At 40.8% G+C, this 24,993-nt stretch overlaps 3 protein-coding genes and 1 long non-coding RNA gene across 7 annotated transcripts in view; 2 read left to right on the forward strand and 2 right to left on the reverse strand.

Moving 5' to 3' along the window:
- Positions 1–13,536, reverse strand: LOC122879780 (androgen receptor-like). Of its 2 annotated transcripts, none has more exons than XM_044204207.1 (9): positions 12,154–13,536; positions 11,154–11,290; positions 10,795–10,911; positions 10,263–10,406; positions 9,919–10,128; positions 9,243–9,387; positions 8,063–8,193; positions 7,756–7,907; positions 1–1,351 (listed from the first exon to the last, which is right to left on the reverse strand). In XM_044204207.1, the coding sequence occupies exons 1-9, from the start codon at positions 12,903–12,905 to the stop codon at positions 1,187–1,189; spliced, it is 1,953 nt and encodes a 650-aa protein (XP_044060142.1). In that variant the 5' UTR covers positions 12,906–13,536; the 3' UTR covers positions 1–1,186. The 2 variants fall into 2 exon arrangements, with proteins under 2 accessions (XP_044060142.1, XP_044060143.1); XM_044204208.1 differs by having other exon boundaries at positions 9,919–10,125; positions 12,154–13,535.
- LOC122879785 lies at positions 12,577–14,357 on the forward strand. The gene is made up of 2 exons (XR_006378789.1): positions 12,577–12,704; positions 13,634–14,357. It is a non-coding gene; the product is annotated as an uncharacterized LOC122879785 (long non-coding RNA).
- Positions 14,100–24,675, reverse strand: LOC122879781 (moesin-like). 3 transcript variants are annotated; one of them, XM_044204211.1, is made up of 16 exons: positions 24,598–24,675; positions 22,497–22,599; positions 21,781–21,828; positions 21,482–21,565; positions 21,310–21,405; positions 21,001–21,123; positions 20,322–20,473; positions 20,142–20,225; positions 19,913–20,059; positions 18,776–18,872; positions 17,872–18,035; positions 17,605–17,735; positions 17,270–17,430; positions 16,874–16,966; positions 15,864–16,097; positions 14,100–14,752 (listed from the first exon to the last, which is right to left on the reverse strand). In XM_044204211.1, the coding sequence occupies exons 2-16, from the start codon at positions 22,578–22,580 to the stop codon at positions 14,588–14,590; spliced, it is 1,863 nt and encodes a 620-aa protein (XP_044060146.1). In that variant the 5' UTR covers positions 22,581–22,599; positions 24,598–24,675; the 3' UTR covers positions 14,100–14,587. The 3 variants fall into 3 exon arrangements, with proteins under 3 accessions (XP_044060146.1, XP_044060144.1, XP_044060147.1); XM_044204209.1 differs by lacking the exon at positions 24,598–24,675 and having other exon boundaries at positions 22,497–22,895; XM_044204212.1 differs by lacking the exons at positions 21,781–21,828; positions 24,598–24,675 and having other exon boundaries at positions 22,497–22,897.
- zc4h2 (zinc finger, C4H2 domain containing) overlaps positions 23,690–24,993 on the forward strand; it is a 6,938-nt gene continuing 5,634 nt past the window's right edge. The window contains exons 1-2 of the mRNA XM_044204214.1: positions 23,690–23,907; positions 24,637–24,808. Coding sequence (XP_044060149.1) covers positions 23,855–23,907; positions 24,637–24,808 — 225 coding nt within the window. The 5' untranslated portion in view covers positions 23,690–23,854. The remainder of the gene's footprint in view (positions 23,908–24,636; positions 24,809–24,993) is intronic.

Consider the following 24,993-nt stretch of genomic DNA (forward strand, 5'->3'; position numbering starts at 1 on the left):
GAAGAAAATGGGAAGATTATTGTATTATCATTTGCATGCACTCAAAAGAGACCACACTGAGATTTGTGCTACAATGCGACAGTGTGCATTTCTTTCACTCTGCTCTCATCATCAACAAACAGATACACAGTCATGCTTCAGTTTTATTACATGTTAAGCTGTCAATGTTGCAACAAATGAGCAGATTCTTGGCTGGCTTTAACGTTTAGCAAAACTTTCAGAAGCTACAATGGAGACATGACGATACACAACAAAATACTTACAAAGAACACTTTAGGAAACAGTAGAAAAGTTACAACAGTATGAAATGTCCACTCTGGAAAAATTGTACTTATAATAATGTTTCACACTCAAAAACAAGCAAACTTAAAAAAAAAAAAAAAAGTCACCCAGTGTTAGTCAACTAATGAGTCATTCGAGTACTTTGTGTGTTATTTTCTTCATTGTTTTTGGTGTGACCTTTTGACATCACAATATTCATAAATATACATTTGCATTAATGCAGTCACTTGCAGTTTATTTTAAGTGTATTTCTTTTGTCGACACCTAAAACGACTATGTCGACTATTATTTCTATGTATGAGAACAGCTTTCAAAAATGTTTTTTTATATGCCTTCAGGCGAGACAGCTTTGCTTCTTAGCATGCATGCCATAACCGTTTATTAACTGTCACTCAACAACTTTGTTCATCTCAGGTGCACACAATAACATTCATTGTGGAAAAAGCTAGTCCAAATGTCATACTACTGCACATCGACAAGCTATGGTGATGTGAACTCTGCAAACATGTTTTTTTTTTTTACCTCTCAAAATTAAATGTTGTCAGTTATCAATATTAAGAAGTCTACATGGCAGGTGGTTGGCCATTCATGGGCTCGTGTGGAGGAATGCATGCGAAAAAGTGTTTTAATCAGTTCCAGAAACATTTGATGTATACAGATAACAGGCGGTGAGAAGAACAGAGCAGATACAATTAGATTACAATAGACTGGAAGAATGTGCTGTATGCCCTTCTGATAATGTCCGCTCATAGCCTCGCTGTGCCCCTATCTCACCCTGTAGGTGAAACGGGGCTTATACTTCTTTCACCTCATAAAATCATAAACCCTCAGTGTTACCAGAAATGATCGAAGGACTGGGTGCCAGAGCTCAAGTGACATATAGAACTATCACCGAGACTTCTCGCTAGGCTGTGTTGTGGAAAAGGATGGGCTTGACCATGCCTGAGAGGATCTTGGGCACATGAACGCTCACAATCTCCGAGATCATCTCCGGGAAGTTGACACGCGTCTGCAGGGACTGGGCTTGGATGAACAGATCATAGGTGAACTGGTGTAACTTCCTCACAACCTGAGAATGAGAGAAAGAGGAGAGAGGCAGAGATCACGCAGAGGTTATTAGCAACAAAGATGATACGCATTAAATGTGTACGCCATTGAAAAAGAACAAAGCCTGCAGATAAAAGAGGAAATAACAAATTACATTGACGCCTGTCTTCTGACACGAGCTTTAAGTGGTGATTTAAAAAGATGACAGTCATTGTGATCCTCTAAGCTCCACAGGCAGGGTAAAGCCGAAGGGGTCTGAGTTGAAGTCTTGATCAACTCTGGTTTTCTACCTTAACGGCCCTGCCAGACTATCCCTGGCTGCCCTCCAGCTCAAGGGTAAATCCAAAGTGAAAGACATGAGGCTGAAACAGCTGCAGCTCTGCTCTCTTTGGGAGAAAACCTTCGAGCTCTTCTGGTCACACACCAATTACTGATGTCAACAGTTTCTTAGACATTAGTATTAAAAGTTCTACTAGTATTAAGGAGGAAAGCGGTTGATCTACACCTTCTTGTGGTTGCATGCCTCCCATGCCTTCATTCACATCTCCATTAACCAAATGTCAAACAAATGATTTAAAATCCATGTAAGCATAGTTTTGGGAATAATAAATGTTTCAATCTATACATTTACAAATGCTTAACAATAACCCTTGCCATTACAAAAATCATTGTCAAAAGTTTTATGCGTACTTTTACAAATATAATCAGCGTCTCAGGCCTTCGAAAACCTTGATAAATATCCTTTACAAAACAGGGCCGTCAGGCATGTCTATATGCTGTTTAAATAAAAGAAGGTCTCAGAGTATGCTTTCTTTCAGGTTTTACTGAGCTTATTTATTTTAGCTACAGCTGTGCATGAAGCAGGGGAATGTGCAAAATAAAGTAAAAAAAAAAATGATACAGTGATTCAAAACATTCAAAACATTCATTATGACACTTTAATTTGGACACATATGAAGACATTATCTGACTCTACTCAGTATAGTCAGATAGTCACCATAAAGTATACAGTGAGCGTTCAGTTTTAAAACCCAGTTAATTTGATTATAAAGTTCTGAAGGCACTTTTCTTTAATTTATAATAAGGAAAAATAATATACATACATGTGAACAAAAAACTCCCCAACAAAGAAACAGCTGTAAAGTCTACTCTGCCTCTAGAAGACCGGCCACTGTCAGTTTCCACAGCGGATGTGAGAAGAATCCTGCTGAGAGTGAATATGAGTAAAGCTGCTGGGCCTGATAATATCCCTGGCCGTGTACTATGAACATGTGCTAATCAGCTAGTTGATGTTATTACTGACATTTTTAACACATCACTGTCACGGGAGATTGTTCCCACCTGCTTCAAGATAGCCACTATCGTCCCTGAACCTAAAAAGTTTGCAGTGTCTAGTCTAAACGACTACTGCCCTGTGGCTCTCATCCCCATTCTGATGAAGTGCTTTGAGAAACGGGTTCTCCAGCATATAAAGAGCAACATCCCAGCCAGCCTGGACCCTCACCAGTTTGCTTTCAGAACCAACAGATCCACAGAGGATGCCATCTCCACTGACCTCCACTCCACTTCACACTTCACACACCTTGAGAACAACACCACCTGCATCAGAATGCTGTTTGCTAATTTCAGCTCAGCATTCAAAACAATCTCCCTGAATGAAAATGAAACTGACTGGAAAACTTAGCACTCTGGGCTTGAGTACCACACTCTGCAACTGGATATTGGACTTCTTACAAAAAGACCCCAGGCAGTTCGGATTGACGGTCACACCTCCTCCACTCTAGTGCTCAACACTGGAGCCCCCCAGGGTTGTGTGCTAAGCCCCCTCTTGTTCACGCTGAACACCCATCATTGCAGCCCCCAACATGGAGACAAATCTGTTGTGAAGTGTGCGGATGACACCACAATCATTGGCCGGATTACAAACAACGATGAGACTTCATATCGGGAGGAAATCAACAATCTTGCAGAGTGGTGCACAGAGAACAACCTACTGCTCAACTTCCGCAAAACCAAAGAGCTGCTCATTGTTTTTAGTAAAAAGGAGGCAAAGACACACACCCCTGTCTACATCAGTGGAGTTGAGGTGGAGCAGGTAAACAGTTTTAGGTTCCTGGGAATCAGCATCACAGAGAACCCAACATGGACCTCTCACATCTCCACCCTGGTAAAGAAAGCTCAGAAACGGCTGTATTTCATAAGGAAACTTAAGAAGGCAAAATTCCTGTGCCAACTTCTTATTGCCTTTTACAGAGGAGCAATGTATATATATATATATATATATATATATATATATATAAATAAAATGGCATGCAGTTTAGGAAATTATTATATATATAATATGAAGTTTGAATATATAGAATGAAAATTTGAATATATGGAATGAAATCTGATGTCATCAAGGCACCGGTGCCATCTTTTGTTTTCGATGTGTAATATTACTCTGTACGGATTTTGTGTGAAGTGTGTCCCTATGAGTGAGTCAGCACGAAATCTAGTAGCAGCAATCCTAAGTAATAAAGAGATAATTAATACCCTGGCGTATGCATGTACAGGCCAAAATAATACTGGTAGCCAGGGAATTCAGAAGGCTATCACTTTGATGAAAAAGATACAACTATTGATCATGTATTCTCAAGATTTAATTCAATATTCTCAAATTTCTATCAATATATTCCGACTTTCATTCCATATATTTAAGTTTCATTCCATATAAACAAACTTCATATTATATATATATAATGTTTCCTAAATGGCATGCCATAATGTATATACACACTACCGCTAAAAAGTTTGGAGTCGGGGTGCAATGGAAGCTCACCTGGTAGAGCGCACATCCCATGTTCCAAGGCTGAGTCCTTACCGCTTCCAACTCACGGCCCTTTGCTGCATGCCATCCCCTCTCTCACTCCCTCCTTTCCTGTCTATCTCTTCAGCTGTACTGTCAAATAAAGGCAAAAATGCCCCAAAAAAATAATCTTAAAAAAAACCTGTTATATTGATATTTTTCTTCTTTCCTTCAATAATGGCTATTTAACATAGATAAAAACATTATAATTATACACCAAATGTATTATTTACATTTGAAAGAGTTTTAAAACAATTAAATGATTAAAACATCCGTTTAGTAGATGTCCCCACAGTGTTGCATGACAGGGGAGAATACTGTTGTAACCATTTTTCCCCCAAATACTCTTTGATTTTTAATTTGTTTTCCAATCCAGAAAAGCGTAAGTGACCCAAGGTCAGCTTTTGAACCACAACTGTGCAATTGGACTCTAAATATTTTGGGAACCCGTTTTTCTTTGGGCCCTCTGCAGTCTACTCAGTGGTTAGAAAGTTTAAACTGTGATTTGTCAGTCCATAGTATGTTTGGCTGCTATTCTGCGATCCAGTTCCAATAGTTAACCCTAGACCCAACATGTCTGTTCATTCCAGCTTGTTAGAGGCATTATTGTGCACCTGACAATGAAACAGGAACCTGTTCCTATTTAAATCTGCACAGATTTTAATGCTACGCTTCCAATTTCTTTTACCAGTGACTGCTGATTTCTTATATTCTTATTTAACTGTTGCTCTGAGGTATCTTTGTCTCTTCCTGTCCTTTCAGTTGTCAGTCTGGTTGAACCATTGTACAGCGTTTTGTTCTCCATGTATAAAACATTACTATTTTTTGCAAACCCTTCATACAATATAACATCTATTTGTAAAGAGGACTTTCTACAACCTTAAAGCATGAAAGACCATTCAGAAATATAGAGTATTCCTCTCAGCCATCTGACTGTACCGAATCAAGATTTTGTGGCAGGACCAGCAGAACCTGCATATAAACCTGCAAAGTCATATACATAACCAAAAATCTGTCAAGTGCGACTAAACATTTTCATTGGTCGCACTGCTGCGCCTGAAATTTTGCAGGTCTGATTAAAAAAAATAATGTATAAAAATATTTTTATCAAACACCAACTGGGTGTGCAGTGGTGATGCGTGGATCGGCTCTGATGTGAACCGAATCCGCATGTACATATAAATCATCCCTTCGCCACCCACCCGAACTAATTATCTTCTCTGATTTAGAGACCCGCACCGGCGTGGACATTTCTCTCCACTGCTACCGGTCCCTGTAGGCTAAATTGCAGTTGAAATGATGTCGAGCAGCGCGAGCTTTCCAGGTGAGTTCTTTATTGTGTGTTGTATTGATGTATGAGTGTTTTCTTTAATGATTTACTTTAATGATTAGAGAGGCTGCTGTCAGCCATTTTAAACATTTCCATGCACACAGTAATGTCACACAAATACCGTGGCACATTTAAGCAACAAAACTAAAAACTGCGGTTATAAACTTGACAGGACAGAGGAAACTCTGCAGAGGAAACAGAATTAAAATTTTAGCAATACATTTTTTTAGACAGCTGTGATGGAGCTCAGGATTTATCAGGAGGACAGCTGCTTTACTCCAAACAGTTTCACTGTACGAACCTGGACTGTGTGTGTGACCTTTTGGATGTGTAGAAGAACACAGAAGATAAATTAACATCAGATTCTGACCAATCCTGTCGGCGTGTTGGGAGATTTAAATAATCAATGAAGTTATGCTGCTGTGCCTCGTGCGTAAATGCGCACAGCATCTCTCTTAAGGGGGAGACGCTTCACCCTATTTCGCCCACCCACAACACATCTGTATCAGACAGAATATTAATTTTTATGACCCAGCCATCCTGATCCATGGATTTTCCGCAGGCCCCGCGAATATAACTGCTAGGAATAGTGCTTTTGCTCTCGGAGCATCAACGTTCCAAATTGAAACATTTAAAAAGCACAATGTCTCCAATAAACACGTCCTGTGCCGTGACAGGTGCGTGGCAGGCAGCCCCCCTTCCCGCAGCGTTTCACAGCCAGGCACAGCAAACTGATGCAGTGACCAGTCAGAAATGATAATAAAATTTAACACTGCTCATAATATAGCCAAAAAAGAGCTGCCTTTTACTAAATTTAAGTCCATTAAAAATACATTTATCTGCACCTTTATTCCTGCTTACAATCATTTACAAGTGTTAAGAAATTACCAATGTGTATGGGAACTGACAAAAAAAGGTGATGCTTAAAATGTATTATTGGGTGCACCTAAATTATCTGCTGGTGCACCAAACTGAAAAGGTTAGGGGCACCAGTGCCACCAATGTAAAAAGTTAGTCTGGAAGCCTGTACATATGTACATAGAAGAATACACAATGTACACACACAACTAGATATAAACACTATATGCTGGATAACGTAAATATACTGTACATACACACCTAAATGCCTTTATACATGAGGTTTTTAAGGTAGTTTTTGTCTTTATATAGCTGCTGTTTTCTTTGTGTGAAGCTTTTGTGATTTTACATTTAATACTTTACCACACCCTTAGCTAAATTCAAACCATTTATAAAAATGGAATATAATTGAGTCACACTGTCCTCTACTGGATATTAAATTATCAAATAGAAATACAATTCAGCCTGTGGCGGTAAAACAGAAACAGCCTTTATGACTCGGCTTTTTCAGGACCATAGGGCAGGTGAGTAAGTTAAGTGTTAATTGTCTCTAGAGATAGTCAACTATCCAGAGCTAACTGGCGCACCAATAAAAAACAGAAGTGTAAATTATTTATATTTTCATTCAAAGACAAAACTTGGTCAGTCTACATTTTCTTTTATTGCTTTCATTTGCCGTGGATTTTATTCGAAAGATTAAAATCTGGTTAGAAATCTCTCCTTCCCTCTCCAAAGTAACCAAAAGGACAGAGATCATTTACATGTCGGCACTCTCAGCAATTTGGACACCAGTTAACACAAAACTCTAACACTCTTACATTTTGGTTTATAATGTAACACCCATTACCTGTGAGTGGCACAAGTATCAAAACTGCAGAATTCCTTATGGAGCATTACAGTTATTTTTGATGTAGCAATGCTACCGCCAGAGGGTGACTCTACCATTTCCCCTCCTGATATGCAACCAGTATAGAGAGGCTATAAAACAAGAGTCATATGACCCTTTGGTATGTGTTTAACCTTAGTTGATGGCTGGGAAACTGGAGGTCACTGAGAACAAAATGAGAAGGAATTACTTTTGTCAGGATGATATTACAGTTTGTATATCTGTCTGGAATGGAACTATACTAGACTGCGGCTTACATTTTAAATGTAATCACTGATGGCCTCTACTGAAGTAATCCAGCCATGAAGTTATCAAGAAATCTTGATGTAGTTTAGTTAATATGTTAACACTATATTGCTGTAAGCCAAACACAGTGTTTGTGTACTTGGGAAGCATACTTTGCACTACACTAGTGCCTGCTCAAGTAGTTCTGTGACACTAACTAAAATTACATTTATAGGTCAGAGTCAAAGCATGGTGTGTATGTAGAATTGTGTCTATTACCGATTGGAGGTAGTCCAGCAGCTGCGTGAGCTGAAACAGTCTCTGTGTACGGGTGGTCTCTCCTCGGTGGCTGGCCAAGCGGTCCAGCTCCTTGATGTAGGAGGTCCGCAGTTCATCAAAACAATGCTGGCTCTTCAGGCCCTCCACTGGCACTGTGACCACAAAGCCAGAACACAACAATAACTCTCACAGACTTTATCCATCCAATCGGTTCTCTGAAGTAATGGCTGCACTCTATCGTAGTCATATTTCACTTGCTGAGTTGACATCCCACTCATTATTTCAGATATGGTCTCAGCAGACTCACTGATGCTGAAGAGGACCAGGGCCTTCATGCAGAGGAACTCCTCCTGGGTGACCTTCAGCATGCAGAACCTTTGGGAGAGCAGCTTCATCCGCACACAGTCTTCATACATACTGGAGACTTGCATCCGCTGGCTGTGAGGGGTGGAGAGAAAAAAAAAAAAAAAAAGAGCATGAGAGGAGAAGAAGGAGCACCAGGTGCGACAAAAGGAGAAATGAGAAGACAAGAGAGGGTCAGGCAGAGAGAAATATAGAAAGGTGGAAGACAATTAATGGTGGCAGAAGCGAGAGCGAAGGAAAAAGAGGAAAAAGCAGCAGAGGTGAGAAAAAATGAGTGAGATGGATAATGGAAAAAGAGAACTACAGAGAGGCAGAGAAAAATGAGGGTCAGCAACAAGGGCAGGCGTATCCATTACCATGCAGGTCAGAAGCAGCCTAATAGAGTGACAGAGGTCTAATGCAGACAGAATGAGTGTTTTGCTAATGTTGAACACCAGGCAAGTGAAAGCTGCTCTGAGGGCCCGTGGCTGGCTTTAGCATTCTGAGCAACAGCCTCCTTCAACACTTCAACACAATTTACTGATAAGAGGTGGTGGAATTGCTGTTTATGTACATCATGTACAGTGATTTGCTTCACAAACTCTGTGTTAAGTTTTTAAAAGTACAAAGAAAAGACAGAAGACAGGAGTTGAAGTGTCAGAAGCGTTTTGATAGAGGCTGGAGGAGGTTGCGGTGCGAATCAAAACTTGTCAAAGTGAAAAAGGAAACAAGTCAATGCTGCAGCAGTTCTGACGATGGTTTCGTAAAGATGAAACGGAATAAATCATCTGAGGTGATCCCTCTGCGGCCACGTATATCAGACGCAAAGGAAAACGTAAGAACAGAACAGACTTGTTTACTGTCTCGCCTAAAAAAGACGACGTTCATTGTGTGATTTTTTAAATCTTCCTCTGAAGCTCTTATTCCACTGTGCCTTTCTTTCCACTCATGGTGACAGGTGGAATCCCATGATATTCCAACAAACCCAATGTCACAATGATTATTACAGCTGTTTAGGCCCAAACAAACTTTCTTTGTTTGATGAGGAGACTGCGCCAGGTTCGACAAACTTCTATTAACTTTGTTTAATTCAAACACCTAAATGTTAGAACTCTGCAGAAGTCTGCTTTTTTTTCATGACTTACTCATTGAAGACCAGGTCTGGAGCAAAGTAGAGCATGGAGCTGTTAGTAAGGGTGTAGGACCTCCAGCCCAGGCCGAAAACCATCACTCCCATCCATGACAACTGAATCACTGACATCTGATCATCCACATGCAGGTCACGGAAGCCTGTTAAAAACACTTTTTTAATCAAACATCTGCTTGTGCAAAAATTATAAAACATGATAAAATAACACTTCAAAGGTCAGTTCAATAAATGTGAAGACTTCAGACTAATAACAACAGGGATATCACAGTTTGGATACATTGCTGGCCATTTTCAGCCTGCCATTCTCAGCTTAAATATGATCATATCCCCCTCTAGTGGTTAATATTTGAAACAGCTGGTTTGCATTGACTGGGCCTGGTTGCTCCAACATGGCAGTTTAACAGGCATAACATTCTGGCAAGGCTTACGTTTCCAGATAGCTTTATAGCTCGTCTAAAACACTGCAGGCTTGGGAGTTACACAAGTGATGGTCCTTTGTGTCTGATTCGCCTTTCACAGTGTCATCCGCTCTCTTGCTCAATATGATAAATCTGAGCTTGCAGTGTTTTGCCTCACATGAAGCACAAATAGTTTGTCTAGCACTATGCTGAACCACCTACATGTAACACAGACTATTTTTCAGTGTGTTCCCTTGGCCCAGACAGGTTTACCTGGTATTGCCTTGGCCCAGCGCACCACGGTTACCAGCTGTCTTTCCCCCAGCTCATTGAGACTGGTGAGCAAGGACGCAGGGCTGTCTGGCTGGGCAGGGTCATGTCCGGCATTGACCACAGCTGGCTCAATAGCCTGCAAGACACTGAGCAGGGTGAGGCAGGAGCGCAGGGTCGGAGGGATGCCTGGAGCCAGGGCTTGGGATTCTGCTGAAGATATACAGGCGGAATGATGCACAGACCAGAAGAATAACAAAAAAATGAAAACATTATCACATCTTTTATTGCATATGTTCAATATTGAGTTAGCATGATACTTGAGCTTATGTGACACTAATCCTCACTTTGAGCCCTGGCAGCTGCACTTCCAGGCTCCAAGTTGACATCTTTCTTCCCGGCCCTTTCTCCTCTTTCTCCAGGCCCCCAGGGAGCCAAAGGTTGCTCCTCCTCTCCATTCCTTGTCTGTCTGGCTCCCTTTAGCCTACGACCTAGAATCCACCGCAGACAATACAGACAAGCGGAAGACAAAAGGGTAAAAGGGAGATAAGAAGCTTCAATTTCAAGTAAAATCAAGAAACAAACTGGGATAGAACACTTTAATGGTGGCTATACTTAAATGACTTCCAGCCCATGGAGCTGTTACTTATCATAACCATGTGGTGAGGTTCTTGATCATTGGATGCTGGAAAAAAAAATGCTCTTTTGGCCTTTGCTGAAATGCATTTGTTACACTGTATTTAAGCTGGAACATTTGATTAGTAAGTTCTGATCTAATGGATGTAAGGTATCTGACCACCCTGACCCCATTTTCCAAATACACACCACACATACATTCCTTCTCTGTGTCTCATTCTGTTCTCATCTTTAGTTCCTCACCTTTAAGGCTCATTCCCGACATGAAGCATCTCTTCAAACGACACGAGGCACAGTTTTTCCGCCTCAGTTTGTCGATGGTGCAGTCGTTCCGGCTGGCACACAGGTGATTCTGCTTACCTGGTGGGAAACAAAAGTCCTGAGGGGATGAGGCGAGGGAGTTCTACAATGCCTTGGCTTCCACTCATAGCAACAAAATGTGGGTGTTTGCTGATAACAAATAACTCGCTATGATAATGTCAGGTCACTGTGCCCTGCCTGCATGAACAGGCAAGTGGGTGTAAGAAATTAAATCAGAGAAGCAGACGAGAAATTGTGTGTGTGTGTGTGCACTCGCGTGTGTTTGTGTGTGTCACACCCACCTGCAGCAGCCCTCTTGAAGAATACTTTGCAGCTGCCACAGGTGACCGCTCCATAGTGACAACCTGAGGCATCATCACCGCACACCTGACACACTCTCCTGTCTGACAGGTACACACCTGGAAACAAATCCTCATGCCTGGACACACACACACACACACACACACACACACACACACACACACACACACACACACACACACAGGGGTACAAATACATACAAAAGGGCTGTTTTTAAAGGATTCAAATGTGGGCACAGATACTGCATTTTTAAAAACAGTTAGACAGCTAGAATATACCTATACCTAAAAATAAGAGCAGACAGTCAAACAGATGTATTAAGATCAGATTTAGATCACTAGGTCTGTCCTCAGAGTGTTAGGCTGCCTGTTACGGCATTTGGGGCACATATTCCCTAAAGACTGACTATATGACAACAAGTCATCTAAAAGACAAGCAAACTAAAGGTTAAAGAACTGTAGAGTTAGTCTTTAAAGACTTTTACTTAGGAATCAACAAGTGGAAACTGAACATGTTCTTCCTTTCCAAGCACAGAATCAGCAACAGGTGCTGTATCTCTTGTTTATAGCGACACTGATATATTAACTTTTATTTTGCGTAGTTAGTCACAGCACAAATGAGGATAGTTCTGGAAAGTTAGGGATAGGGTGAACTTTTATTCAGTCTAGCTGCAGGCTGAAACACAACTTGGCCAAGGCCAAGAAGAGCACATGTGGCTGTTGAGCAGGAATGATTTAATGCTGATACACAGCTGTCTCTGGGCTGAGCTAGGCATGATTCTACTAATATATCTACACAAGGCACTGCAAATAACAATACAGAATTATCGTGTTAATTGCATTTAATTTCAACAAGTTTGTGATTAAAGAAAGGTGAGACTAGCAGGAAATAATGTATGTGGCTCTTAACGGGATTGCCCTCCTGAACGGATTCTAATGAAAGGCAAGTCAGAACAAATCACTGTAAAAACCTGTTACTTACCTGAAACTGCGATCTGTGCAGTCCACCCAAACTGAAGGTTCGGTCTTGATTGTGGAAAAAGTGGCGTGCCCTTGAGGAATTGCACTTTGGTAACTTTGCACTTGGCCATACCCTTGTGACATCGCTGATTGCGTGCCATCTTTTCCACCTTGCTCACGCTTGCTGTACCAGACGCAATGGCATTCCTGCCTGGATCCAAGAGAGGTTTGTCCGCAATTACAATATTTACACAATAAATTATGTGCGCCGGATCCACCTCTCTCTGGCTCGGATCGGCCACTGTATGCGCACCACATATTATCTCTGTATAGGTTTGGATTGGCAGAGTACGCAGAGTATGGTTTGAAAGGTAAGAGCTCGTCCACCTGAGAGGGCGCGGGCAGCTCTGCCACCGGGTTCATAAACAAGTTTGATTCCTTGCAGACATATCTGGATATCACCGGGCCGCGCATCACGGTTTGCTCCCTGTCCATTTCGCCCCTTCTGAGCAGATCCATGCAGCTCACCTGCTGTGCGCCATGGCACACCTCTCCAAAGTCGTCCTCTCTAAGGTTAGTGTCATCCAGCAGAATATTTCGAGCCGCTCCTAACTCCGGCACTCCACGGGAACTACTCTCCACAGTGGAGTCGAAGTTCATGCTGCTGAGCGGAGAAGACACTGTATCCAAACCCAAGGACACTGACACTGCCTTACTGAGCTCAGCAGTAGTCGCGCACGCACATGTATCCGCAGTATCCAACCGATCATCCATTATTAAAGAGTTTGACGTTACTACTAATCCAGACAAGCTTGAGTGAAGGGCCGTCTTCAGCTCGCGTCGTTATAGTTTAAGCAGTGCGCTGGTTGTAAATATAACAACACGCTCCAGGCGAGAGAACGCCTACCCGATGAGACTCACTCCGGTGCTATGTCTCAGCGGAGAGGAAATCCAGAGCAGTCGCCGACGTTGGTTGCAACAGGGAAGGGACGTCCCGTCGATCTGTTCCGGTGACGAAGGGCTGGCGAACTTTTTACAAAGTAACGTTTGTCTACACCGAAGCCTCGAGTTATTTCCCTGAAGCGCAGACTAAAACTCACTTAATAAGTAACGGTTAGAAATCGATTAAGAGGACTCTGAACTCTGGCATGTTGACCGGTTTACACTCTGAACAACAACCCTAAATGTAACTTATTATCTCAATTGGACGCCGTGTGTCCGGTTATTTGGCTGCAAAAAGTATATACTAATCCCAGGTCTCGCGAGAATAGCCAGGTGTTTAGTATCCTAAATTCACCGAACATCGCCTTTAACAGTGTATGTCGGGCTGCTGCCATATGGAAAACGTTGTCAGATGAAATACAACTCGTCCTGCACAATCACTGACATTTGAAAAACAACACAAGATATTTACAAACAAAATGGAAAATATATATTTTCGAGGATGGTCAATGGAGGATCAAGTAGTTACTCTTTATTTTCATCTGTTTATTTTTGGGCAGCATGTGATGGATGAGGACGTCAGCAACAAGAGAAGAGTGAAGGCAGCCAGAGAAACGAGTCACATTTCTGTTACCTGAGGCATATTTCCTTCTGCTATTTAGTAGCCTAATAAAACGAAAAAAGAAAAACGCGCTTGTTCCTTGGGGAAGTCTGGGTTGCTGGGTTGTTTCTGGCAACCCTGCTGTGCCAGAGCCTTTTCTATACCTGCCTTCTGCAGAAGTGGAGGCAGTGACACGGCAGAGGTGCAGTGACGGGAGCTGAAGTGAAGGACTTGGTGATTATAGCATATCAGTGGCAATGTAACTTTTTTATTGGATAGACCAAAATCTAGTTGAATGTGATAATTAGCTTTTATTTTTGATTGCAGCTCATCTATTTTCATGCTGAACAACAGTTTGCCTCATTTGGCAAATTGAAGGTGATGCTTACTTTCAGAGGGGAAATGATTCACGCACAACACACTGATGGTGTTTCTCTGTATTTTATTTCTGTGTTAAAGAATAGAGGATTTAATATTTATATGGAATAATAACAAGTGTCTCAAATGTCATTGCTTTCATTTTATTAAATATTAATACGGTTTTCATTAGTTGGCATAGGTGATTGACAAAAGCAAACCTTTTCATAAATGAGAGCATAGATGATATATTTGTTTCATATGTTTTAAACATGAATGTGTTTTTTGTTCTTATGACATAAAAGATTTATTTTTACGAAAGTTGACTTTCTGTACTGACTTGTTTCCAGATGAAATGGCATTAAAATCATGGACATCACAGGCATCAGAGCACAGTAACAATATCATTTGCTGTCATATTCAACCTAATATGTCAGGTGAATTTTCTACCTAGGCAATAATCTGCACCTACACTTCTAAAATTTCTCAATGTGCCCAATTTTAATTATCTATGCTTATCTTGCCTTCAGTCTGATCGGGCCAACGGCAGCGTCTCTCACATGGACTCAAATTCATCAATGCGTTGTTTGGTGTTGCCCTGACGAATCTTACGTAGGGTCTTGTATTTGTCACGGCCCACCTTCACATTCTCAGCGTGGATCAGGTCATTGGGGGTCTTTTTGCTCTCGTCTACAGCTCTGGCCAGCTCAGTGCTCAGGAACTGAAAGAGAACACGGACACACAGTGAATGAAATCCTCTTCCCTGAGACTCTTTAAGAGACTATTCAGAAGCCTTGTCCATCTCACCCCTGTACTCCCCTCAATCCCCATCTATTGTCCATAGTTAAGTCTATTTTTGTGTTGAGTCCTCTATGCAACATCATGGCTATGAGCTAGAGACCAATTTTATTTCAGTTGTAATAGGCGTGGATGGTCAGGATGAGATTTGCGACTTGAATGAAACCAACAGAATGATAATGTACCTGCAACAATGTTTAATTATGCAGAGTGCACTTAGTTCTTGGTGAAACACAATTTTTGGTGGCAATTAAGCTGCCATCTTTACAGCAGAGTCAAAACCTCTATGTGACTGTGTCAACAGACAACACAACAACACAACACAACAGCAACAAAACTGTGCTTTTCAAACCACAAACTGTAAGAGGTGGGACAAGGACGTGGCAGCCACCGTGGCTGAGTATGATAAACTAAGACACATGTCACGCAAGCACATATGCTCCATACCTCTTATTAAGCTTATTTTCTAACTGAAACAGTTACTTTAAAAATAAAATTTTGAATAATTGAAATCAGTGAAACAAGACTAAGAGCCTACAGCCAGCAGCTCTGTGAGGCTGCACTTAGAGCTAAATGTCAGCATATTAACATGCTCACAGGGAGCATGCTAATTAGTTAGCATGCTAACACCTGTTAGTTAGGATGCACAAAGTGCAGCTGAGGATGATAGGAATTCCATTAGTTTTGCAGGTATTTAGTCATGAACCAAAGTATTGGGCAAATTGAAATTTTGACCTGCTGGTGGCGCAAGATGAAAAGTCAGGGGATCACCAAAGGTGTTATGCTTCAGGGACCTTGAATATATGTAGTAAATTTCAAGGTAATCTATCCAATAGTTGCCAAAATATTTCACTGACCGTGGAACCACTGAATTAGAAGGCAGACTGAAGGCATTTTCTAATTCATTTGTCTGCACTCTCAAAAGCTCCAGGACAGCCCAAGGACTGCTTATCTCAAACTGGACCTGACCTCTGACCTGAAGGCGAGTAAGAGAACAGCAAATTCGCAAAATAGGAAATTTGATCATATTCAACCTTGAGGTTTTTCTGAAGCCTCTGGTTCTTCTGGGCCTCTGTTACTCTTTCCTCCTCACTGCGATCTCGGACCGTGCCTGGAGAAGTCAGCTCAGCGCTCGCCTCTGCGCTGCTCTCATCTGTCTCGTCGTGCTCATGCATATGAGGGTGGACTGACTCCTGGATGTGGACACCCATGAGTTTAGTCTTCAGCTCCTCTTTGGTTCGCTCCAAATCAGCTTCTACCACGATCGCCTGTCAACACACACAACCTTCAGTGAAGCGCTGTGGTTGAATATTAAAGTGTAAGTAGATTGGTTCCAAAATGTGACGATCTGAAACACGGGGCTCCTATTCTAACAAAATGAATAGGAGCTCCATGCCACAACACTGAAATAAATTAAGGTACTTTATTGAGAATAAAAGATAACTGGATGCTCTTTGGTGACATCTGGCACTTTTACCTCTACATTTTAGTACTATTCAAAGGTTTCTTGACCCTTTAAATAAATCACAACAAAACTACAATGACAAATTTTATTTTGGGTAACCTGCCCATTTCCTGTTGAATCCCTGGTTAAGATGTTTTAGTACAACAATCACTAATGAAGGCAAATAATGATTTCCCATCATTGCATGCAACAGAAATAAGGGTTAAACACTGCAGTATTACCAAAAATGTGGAGATTAGTTAGTATAGCACTATATTGTAGAGAGTAGTTCAGTATTGTACTCCTTATTTTTATGCAAAGATTTGCATACGCTTTAGATAAATCGTGGGTAAAATTTGCATATACTTTTAATGGGTTGTTTTTACCAACTATGGCTTCACAGGGCTGAGGTTTGCTACATGTGACAATGCAGTGAAATCCACAAAATGTATACAATCACAGTTTGAAAGTCTAGTGATGTACTTATACTGTGGTTGACGCCTTGCTTCTAATTTACCCGGGTCTAACACTTAGTAGTGTCAGACATCCCTCTTTGCTCATGTTTGATTCATCCTTCACGATTCTTTCATTAATTCTCACCCTTTTCTGCCATCTCTTTGCCTCCTCGTCCTTTTTCTTCTTGGTGTCTTCCAGCTGAGAGATCTTAGAGGTAAGCTCTGCCAGCTCAGTGGCCTACACACACACATGCACACAAATGGTAAGAGAGTTAAGAGTGCTCCTGACCTGAGGTCATTGTGCTCTGGCTTAGAGAGAACGCGCGTGTGTCTGTGCGTGCATGTATATGTTCATATGCAGCATCACAACTCAGGTTAATTGCCTTTCTATTCAATCAGCTAAAAATATTAATAATTTTAAAATATACCATCAAGCAAGTTTTTCAATTTTTTAGGTTTGGAGAAAAATCCACCTCATATCTTTATCTGTTCAATTGAAATTGAATTAAACCGAGCATGCAGGTGTGTTTTGCAAGAGTACCAGGCTTTCCTGGCTCTTGATCTGGGTTTCAGATTGGTACAGCAGGGCTGCTTTAGCTTCCACTGCAGCTCTGCGGTCCTTCTCCAGGCGCTCAGCCTCCTCCTGAGCAACTGTCCTCTCCTTCTCTAACTCAAGAGCCCTGCGAGTCTGCTCCTCCAGCTCTGAAACACACATGCACATATGCTTAAAAACATCCAACACATACTCAGACATGCCCACATTGTATAAACTTTGTAGAGATCGTAAAATCACAAATATTTCAATATATTAAGCCACTCTTTTAATGTTCTTTAACTCAAAGTTGAGAAACATTTGTATTCAGAAAGTTGTCAGACCATCTTGAGCTCTCTTTGTCTGCTGTTCAATCTGTCTCAATCTCTCCATCAGCTCCATGGTCTCACGAGCAATCTTCTCTGTTTCCTTCTCAGCATTTTCTCGCTTTTTTTTCTCACTCTCGAGCAGAGCCCTGACAGGAGAATTGTGCATAAATACACATCTGAAAAAAAACCTATATCTCCTGACAGTTCTTTCTTAAAGCAGAGAGAACACACTGTAAACTGTAAAAAAATAAGCCGTTATTATTTCCTTCCTTCCTTCCTTACCTCTCCATCTGCCTCTTGTTCCTCTCTTCCCTAGCCTGGGCCTTCATCTGCTGCACCTCAATGGTATCAGGTTTACGTCTACGCATGTACAGGTCATGGTTCCCCATACACAGGGCCAGGATACGTTTGTTGATGCGAAGACGAGGTACGTAGAAAACAAAGTCCTAAACACAAAAAACTGCAATCAGTGATTGCCCACAGGTTGATTTATGACACATTATTATCATCTCAGAACAGTTAAACATGGGTTTAAATATCTAAAGGGATAGTTTTGTTTGGGAGAAGTTCATTATTTTTTCTAAACTCTTGGATGCTTTTCTTAAGTCTGTGCATGCAGTCAGAAGGCAAATTGAAGTGTGAGGCTAAATTCATGTTTGTGAATGAGATTAAATAGCAGCTGCTCTCATTACACTACTTACTGAAATTTGTGCATTTGCAAAATTTGTAAATTCCACCATTAACAAGGATATGGCATTCTCTCATGCCTTCTGTTTATAGCCACAGTGAATAAATATGAATAGGCATATCTTTGAAGAAGTATTTGCGGGATCTATGTGGTTGTGAAAATGTTTTCATAAAAATTGCTAATGCTAAGATAATGAGTACTAAGTTTGAAACCCTAAGCACTGGAGAAGGAGCAGCTATTTAATCCCATCCACAAACATCCATGAATTGAGTTAAGCTAAAGCTCACAGTTCAACATATCATCAAGCTGAGGCATCCAGTTTGTCTGACTTTAGAAAAAAAAAGCAAATTTCCCCTCAAACTAAACTCCCTTTTAATATGGCCTGGCAGCAGTGCAGATATGCCCTGTATTTCATGTAATGATATGCTTCATAGAATGTGTAGCTGCTGCAGATAAATTACTATTAAGGACCACTAATGATAATGTTTTTTTGTATACCGGAGCTTTCTTGTCAATTGGTTTGATGAGGAACTTCTTGTCATTGAAGGAAATATTTCTGATCTCACTCCAGGGGAAGCCAATCTTTGGGGTCATCCTGTAAAATATTGGCATGGTTTACATTTGTGTGATCTGGTATAGCTAACAGAGGTTATAGTTAGCAGATGTTTTAACACACAGTTAAAACATAGTTATGACACAAAGAAAAGAAAAGTCAAACAAGACAAGAGTCTACCGCCAAGCTAGCGGCTCTGTGAGGCTGTACTTAGGTACAGCGGTGCTTTGAGCTAAATGCTAACGTCAGCATGCTAACATACTCACAGTGACAATGCATACAGTATATGCGGATAATACACATGTTCACCATCTTAGTTTAGAATGTCAGTATGCTAAAATTTAAGAATTAACACTAAACACAAAGTACAACAGAGGCTGATGGAAATGTCATAGTTTCACAGGTATTTGGTCGTGAGCCAAAGCATTAGACATACTGAAATGTTGACCTGATGATAGCACAACTGGATTTTTCGATTAGAGAGAAGGCGTAGATGTGCTTGTAAGAAATTTGAACTAGTTAATTTAACTATTTTGGGGAAAACCGATATCAGACAAACTATTAGTCAAAGTATTTTTACATGTCTTAAAAATGTCTGGAGGGAATCTTTAAGGGATCACCACAGTCATTACAACTCATCCTGAGGGGAACAATACATCCAATAGTTGTCAACACATGTCACACTGAAAATGTCAACCTGATGGTGGCACTAGAGGAAAAGTCAGGGGGTCACCAAAGTCATTAGGGTACATCATCTGGGAAAGATGTAGATATTTCACCGGATAATTGAAAACTTTGACCTGCTGGTGGAGCTAGAGGAAAAGTCAGGGGGACACCAAAGGCGTTGGGATTCATTCTCTGGGGACCATGGATATCTGTACCACATTTCATGACAATCCATTCAATAATTGTCAAGACATTTCACTAAAAATCTAAAATGTCACCCTCGTTGTGATGCTGGATGAAAGGTCAGGGGATCACCAAAGTCAGTGGGAATTATCCACTGCGGACCATGAATGTAAGCGCACACTGATTCACAACAAGTTTGTCAGAGACATATACATTTTCAAATTGCAACCCACCTGTCCTTTTTGTCATAGATGTTCAGCCCCAGCGCGTCCACTCCCAGCCACAGCTCTGACCCTTTCTTGTTCTTGATGCTAAAGTAGTTGACGCCGTACATCTCCAGATCCTGGGCTATCTTCAGGTACTCCACCATGGCGTCTTCTCTGTGGTGTGGATTTAATAAGCAATTTAATAAGCTACAGAACACCTGTTTGCAAAAAATGCATTGATGACTTTTTGCAGTACCTCAGCATTCCCTTGTGCTCTCGATGCCACACCTGGATTCTTTCCTCCCATTGATTCTTATTCAGCTTGTGCTGCTCCAAAACCCTGGTTTTATCAGTAAAGAGGACACACCAGTTAGAATTCAGACGAATGGAATTAACTTAAACTTTGGTTAACACTAATATCCATAGGTTTCAACACCTCTGTGGCAGCAGCTTCTCTCTTGTAAGGTATCCCGGTACGTGATAGTCTTTCCTGTAGTCTCCATGTTTGACCTGAACCGTATACGAGGCCAAGAGCACCGCAGTCTCAGGTGGACAGTATATGTCATCATTAAGGATGCCCTCTTTAACCTAAAACACAGAAGGATGTGCTTGAACATACGAATCCCTAATGTGTTGTGATGCTGTCTGTATAAAGGTTGATAATATTAGTGTTAATGTGACTCACAGAGAGAGAAACCCTGTGTTCTGGTGTTTATTTAGCGCACCTGGATCCATTTTTTGTGTGCATGTACTCCCTTATGGACAACCCATGAGGTTTTACAGGATCTACGTGAATCATCGTGGAACCCCCACTGGTCATTAAGACAGGTTGAGCATTTTGTTTTGATTGAGATTCCTTATTTATCATTGCATCTGCAGGGTAACATTCTTATATAAGACAGCATTATTTATATTGTGATATCCACTGAATATGAATTTTATTCTCTTTTAACATATGTCAATAGAAAAATAAAATATGGTACAGAAAATCAGAAAATGAATAAGTGAATGATTAGGAAAGTCCATCATTACCATCCCATGTTTCAGTGGTGCACATTTACAACATAATTCACTTTAAAAACATTAGTGTCCTTGTTTGTGTACTCATCTCCAACCTGCAGAAAGAAGAGGCGCTGCGTTGCCTCCTGGATCAGTTCATCAGCGACATCCTCAGGGTAAAACTTGGCCCTGAACTTAATCAACAAAGGGTTGTCCCTCTTCACATCTTGAGCTGTCACCTGGGATTGGCACCCCACAGCAGAGGGATGCCAGGATGAAGAAATAGGTACTAATTAGCCTCAATGGGGTGACACAGTGGTATTACCAAAGCCATAACTATGATGACATCTTCATCTAAATCCAGCTGTTGGGGGAGTCAAGTTATGGATAGGAATGTGAAGTTGACAAACAATCTTTCTCCTCACCCTCTTGTTCAGCTTGAGCCAGGTGGAGAAGCCTTTGCTGTCCTGATACTGGAGGCCAAAGAACCAGGTTTCCCTCAACCCGATCGTCTTCACTATCTAAACATATCAATAAATAACGTGATCACACACTTGTCTGTCAAAGCACCTGTTTCATTGTAATGCACAAGTGTACCTGGTCAAAAAGCTGTTTGCCAGTTGTGCTGGGCAGGATGGCAAACTCCAGCTCAGCATCCATGGTTGTAACTCGGACATTTATCTGCCAGAGAAAACACTGAGATACTGAGATACAGGAGGAAAAGATCCATGCTGTTCATTCATCTGTGTCACTGGAGAAACATCAAGGAGCATGCAGAGCAACAACTGGGTGAAAAAGAGCACTACCAATTCTGTAATAATTTAGTTTGTTCTTTGAAACAATGCTGAATTTGTTGGTTCTTTGACAGCAAAATGACCAAAAAGAGTGTTGCTTACATTCTTCTGTTCAACCAGGAGCATCCAATCACAAGAGGTTGGTGGGGACTACAATCAAAAAATGAAGCCCACAGTATATTTTAGACTTAACTGAGAACATGGGGTTCATTCCATGAGTCATAAATATTAACGACTGGGTCAAAAACAATGACACCCGTTAACGTTAATTTTGCATATTAGTATCAAACCATATACACATATCGGCAGTTGTTGCTATAGACTAACTTGTACAAAAGAAAAAAGCAGCACAGAGGAGATGTTGTTTGCTCCATTCCTCATAAACATTTCTGAGAGTAATAGGGCAGGCTTTCATTTGTGCCTATAATAATAATAATAATAATAATAGTAATGTACCACAGTTGTAAGCATTGCTGAACAGACTGTTTCAATGAATATTTATGAAAACAAGAAGAGCTTAACTTTGGTACTGTTTTGTTTATCTAGATAATGTGACAACACACAATAAATCCAGGAAGACAAACGCAACAAAATAAAAACTCTGGTAACTGGGCAAGATATCAATAACAAACATCTTTCTCAAGTTTAAGAATTGTGGACTAATGCCTTCTTGTAGTTTTTAAATTTCTTTAAATTACAGAGCAGGTACATAAAAAATTCAATCAAACCACTACAGTTGCAATTTAAACGTTTCAACTAAATATGAAACACAACGAAAATGAAGATATACCAAAAAAAAATGATAGGCAGCCACTTACAGTTGACATTTGTATTTTTTTATCCTGTAGCAGAAACACTTCTTCAGATACGTGCTTGTAGTAGCCTTTTCTCTTCAGAGTCATATGAAACTGCTTGCAATACCTACAAGGATTATACTGCATGAGAATGGACCATTGTATTGTTCCCAAGTACTTCTCTCTTGGTTAATCCAATGGCAGCCCGGGGCCCACGCGTTTTATAGAGGCAGCCTCCATCTTCTGTGAAGAGTTTTCCTCTTAAACTGATTAGCTTTTGACTGTGTTTCACTCAGGACCTACAACATGACAGAATCCTTGTCTCCCAAACCTGTTTATACAGGGACACAAATCAACAGTAACTTAGCAGCACCTGATGTTCCAGTAGCAGTAAAGGCGCCAGCACATTCTGCTAATCTAGTAATCCTTCCAGTTAATGTTTTAAGCATATGTTGGTATGGTACACTGTGATTTTGGGATTGGTGTGTTTGGTTTATAGGCCTGTTGCTAACTGCTCATATTGTGTTTGTGGTAGTTAACGGGCCTGGTATTCTATATTTATTCATTTGTTCAAAGGCACGAGTCTAAAACGAGTAACTAGAAATTATAAAGTGTAAAGTATCTTCAGGTCTCCAACTTGTCCCCCCACAAATACTGGTGATATGACCTCTGTACAGTGGTGGAACATAACTAAGTACATGTGATCAAGTACTGTACTTAAGTGCAATTTTGAGGTACTTGTACTTTAGTATTTCTATTTTATACTACTTCTACTTCACTGTATTTCAGATATAAACATTGCACTTTTTATTGCACTATATTTCATTTTAAACAGTAGTCAAGAGTAACTTTACAGATTAATATTTTGCCATTCTACATAACGAGTACTTTTACTTTTGATATTATTTGTCTGATTTTGAATGTAGGACTTATCCCACTTCCTTGTGGTAGGCCACTGAAGTAATCTGATCTGAATACTTCTTTCACTACTAGCTACAGCCCTGATAGCTACAGTAATAAGTAGAGGGAAATGTACTCTATAGTGTCAATTGACATGACCATAACATTTTTTCTGTTGTTGAGTTGTTTTTTTTCCTGTTCCTTCCACTATACAGAGGTCTGCAGTGAGTGTCATTAATTGGTGCTGTGAAAGCTGGTTTAAGGGAAGGTGGATACTTTGTATTGCACTTTAATCCAGTCTGTGTGGCAGAGGGCTCGTGGTGCTACTCCTAGCAAGACAACACGTAGCCACGGTTTCACATTGCGCGGCGTGTGCTCGTGTGCGCGCTCACACCGGCTATTGTGTTTTTATCAACAAGGAGACCACCGTGGCCTTGCGGGTAACTGAGCTGGTCGGCTGAACCACAAGAGACTGCTAAACCATGGCGGACGAACAAGAAATAATGTGCAAATTAGAAAATATCTTGGAAATACGGTAAGACTTGGATGTGGAATAAATAAAAAATGGTTGTCAGATGTTTGACACGTACTGAGAAACGTTATCTTTGCTAACGTTAGCCGGCCAAGAATAAGCCCCTTGGCTTCGCTTTTGTTACTGAGCTAGCTAATATTAGCCTGTCTGCTGCGAACCCTGTCTTTAGTAGGTTTTTGCTATTCTAGGTTTAGCTTGTTTCCGACATGGTTGGCAAGAAATCACCACGGGCTAAATAAGACATAGATACAAAGAAGCTGTAGTTAAGGTGCATTTTCGGATCATACATGCATCAACATTCCAGATGTGTATCAGCAAAATGCCAGATGTGCTTTGCTAATTATTTCTGTGGGTAAGCTAGCTACGTAGCTAGCAAGCTTATCGGTCTGTCATTAACTCACTAACGGTTACACCGGTGGCAGAATGGTGTTTGTTTGCCCTGATGTCTTCTTTGCAGCCACGCTTAATAACTGCGTAACAGATGTACAGAATACAGTAATTCATGCACGTAATACATTAATTCACAGCTGTAGTAATTAGTCATTCTGCTTAACATCAAGGCAGAACGTCTAAGTTACTAAGTAATTCATAATTTTACAAAAATTGAAAGCCCTGTATGACAGATGGAAAATAATTTGTGGTGTTTTAGATCTTGTTGGGTTTTAGTTTTTTTGCATCTGTGAGGGAAATAACCTGACAGCTGGTGTCTTTTGTCTGTGCCACTGGCTGCAGGAACAAGACAGTCCAGATGCAGAAGATCAAGTCTCGTCTAAAGATTGAGTTTGAGGCTCTGGAGTCTGAGGAGAAGCACCTGAAAGAGTACAAACAAGAGATGGATCTGCTTCTACAAGAGAAAATGGCACATGTAGAGGAGCTGCGGCTTATCCATGCAGATATCAATGTGGTGAGTGAGTACTTCATTCAGAGATAAGCACCCTCTATAGAGCAAATGTTACTGAAATATCAGTTCAGCTTTCGGATGAGTACAATTTAGCAACAGCATTGAGAATAGCAATGTTAAACCAACAACACGTAATAAAGATATAGTGAATACAGTTTCAGTTCAGAGCATATTACATATGTATTTCT

Source organism: Siniperca chuatsi, linkage group LG8, assembly GCF_020085105.1.
Source record: "Siniperca chuatsi isolate FFG_IHB_CAS linkage group LG8, ASM2008510v1, whole genome shotgun sequence".
Lineage (NCBI taxonomy): Eukaryota > Metazoa > Chordata > Actinopteri > Centrarchiformes > Sinipercidae > Siniperca > Siniperca chuatsi.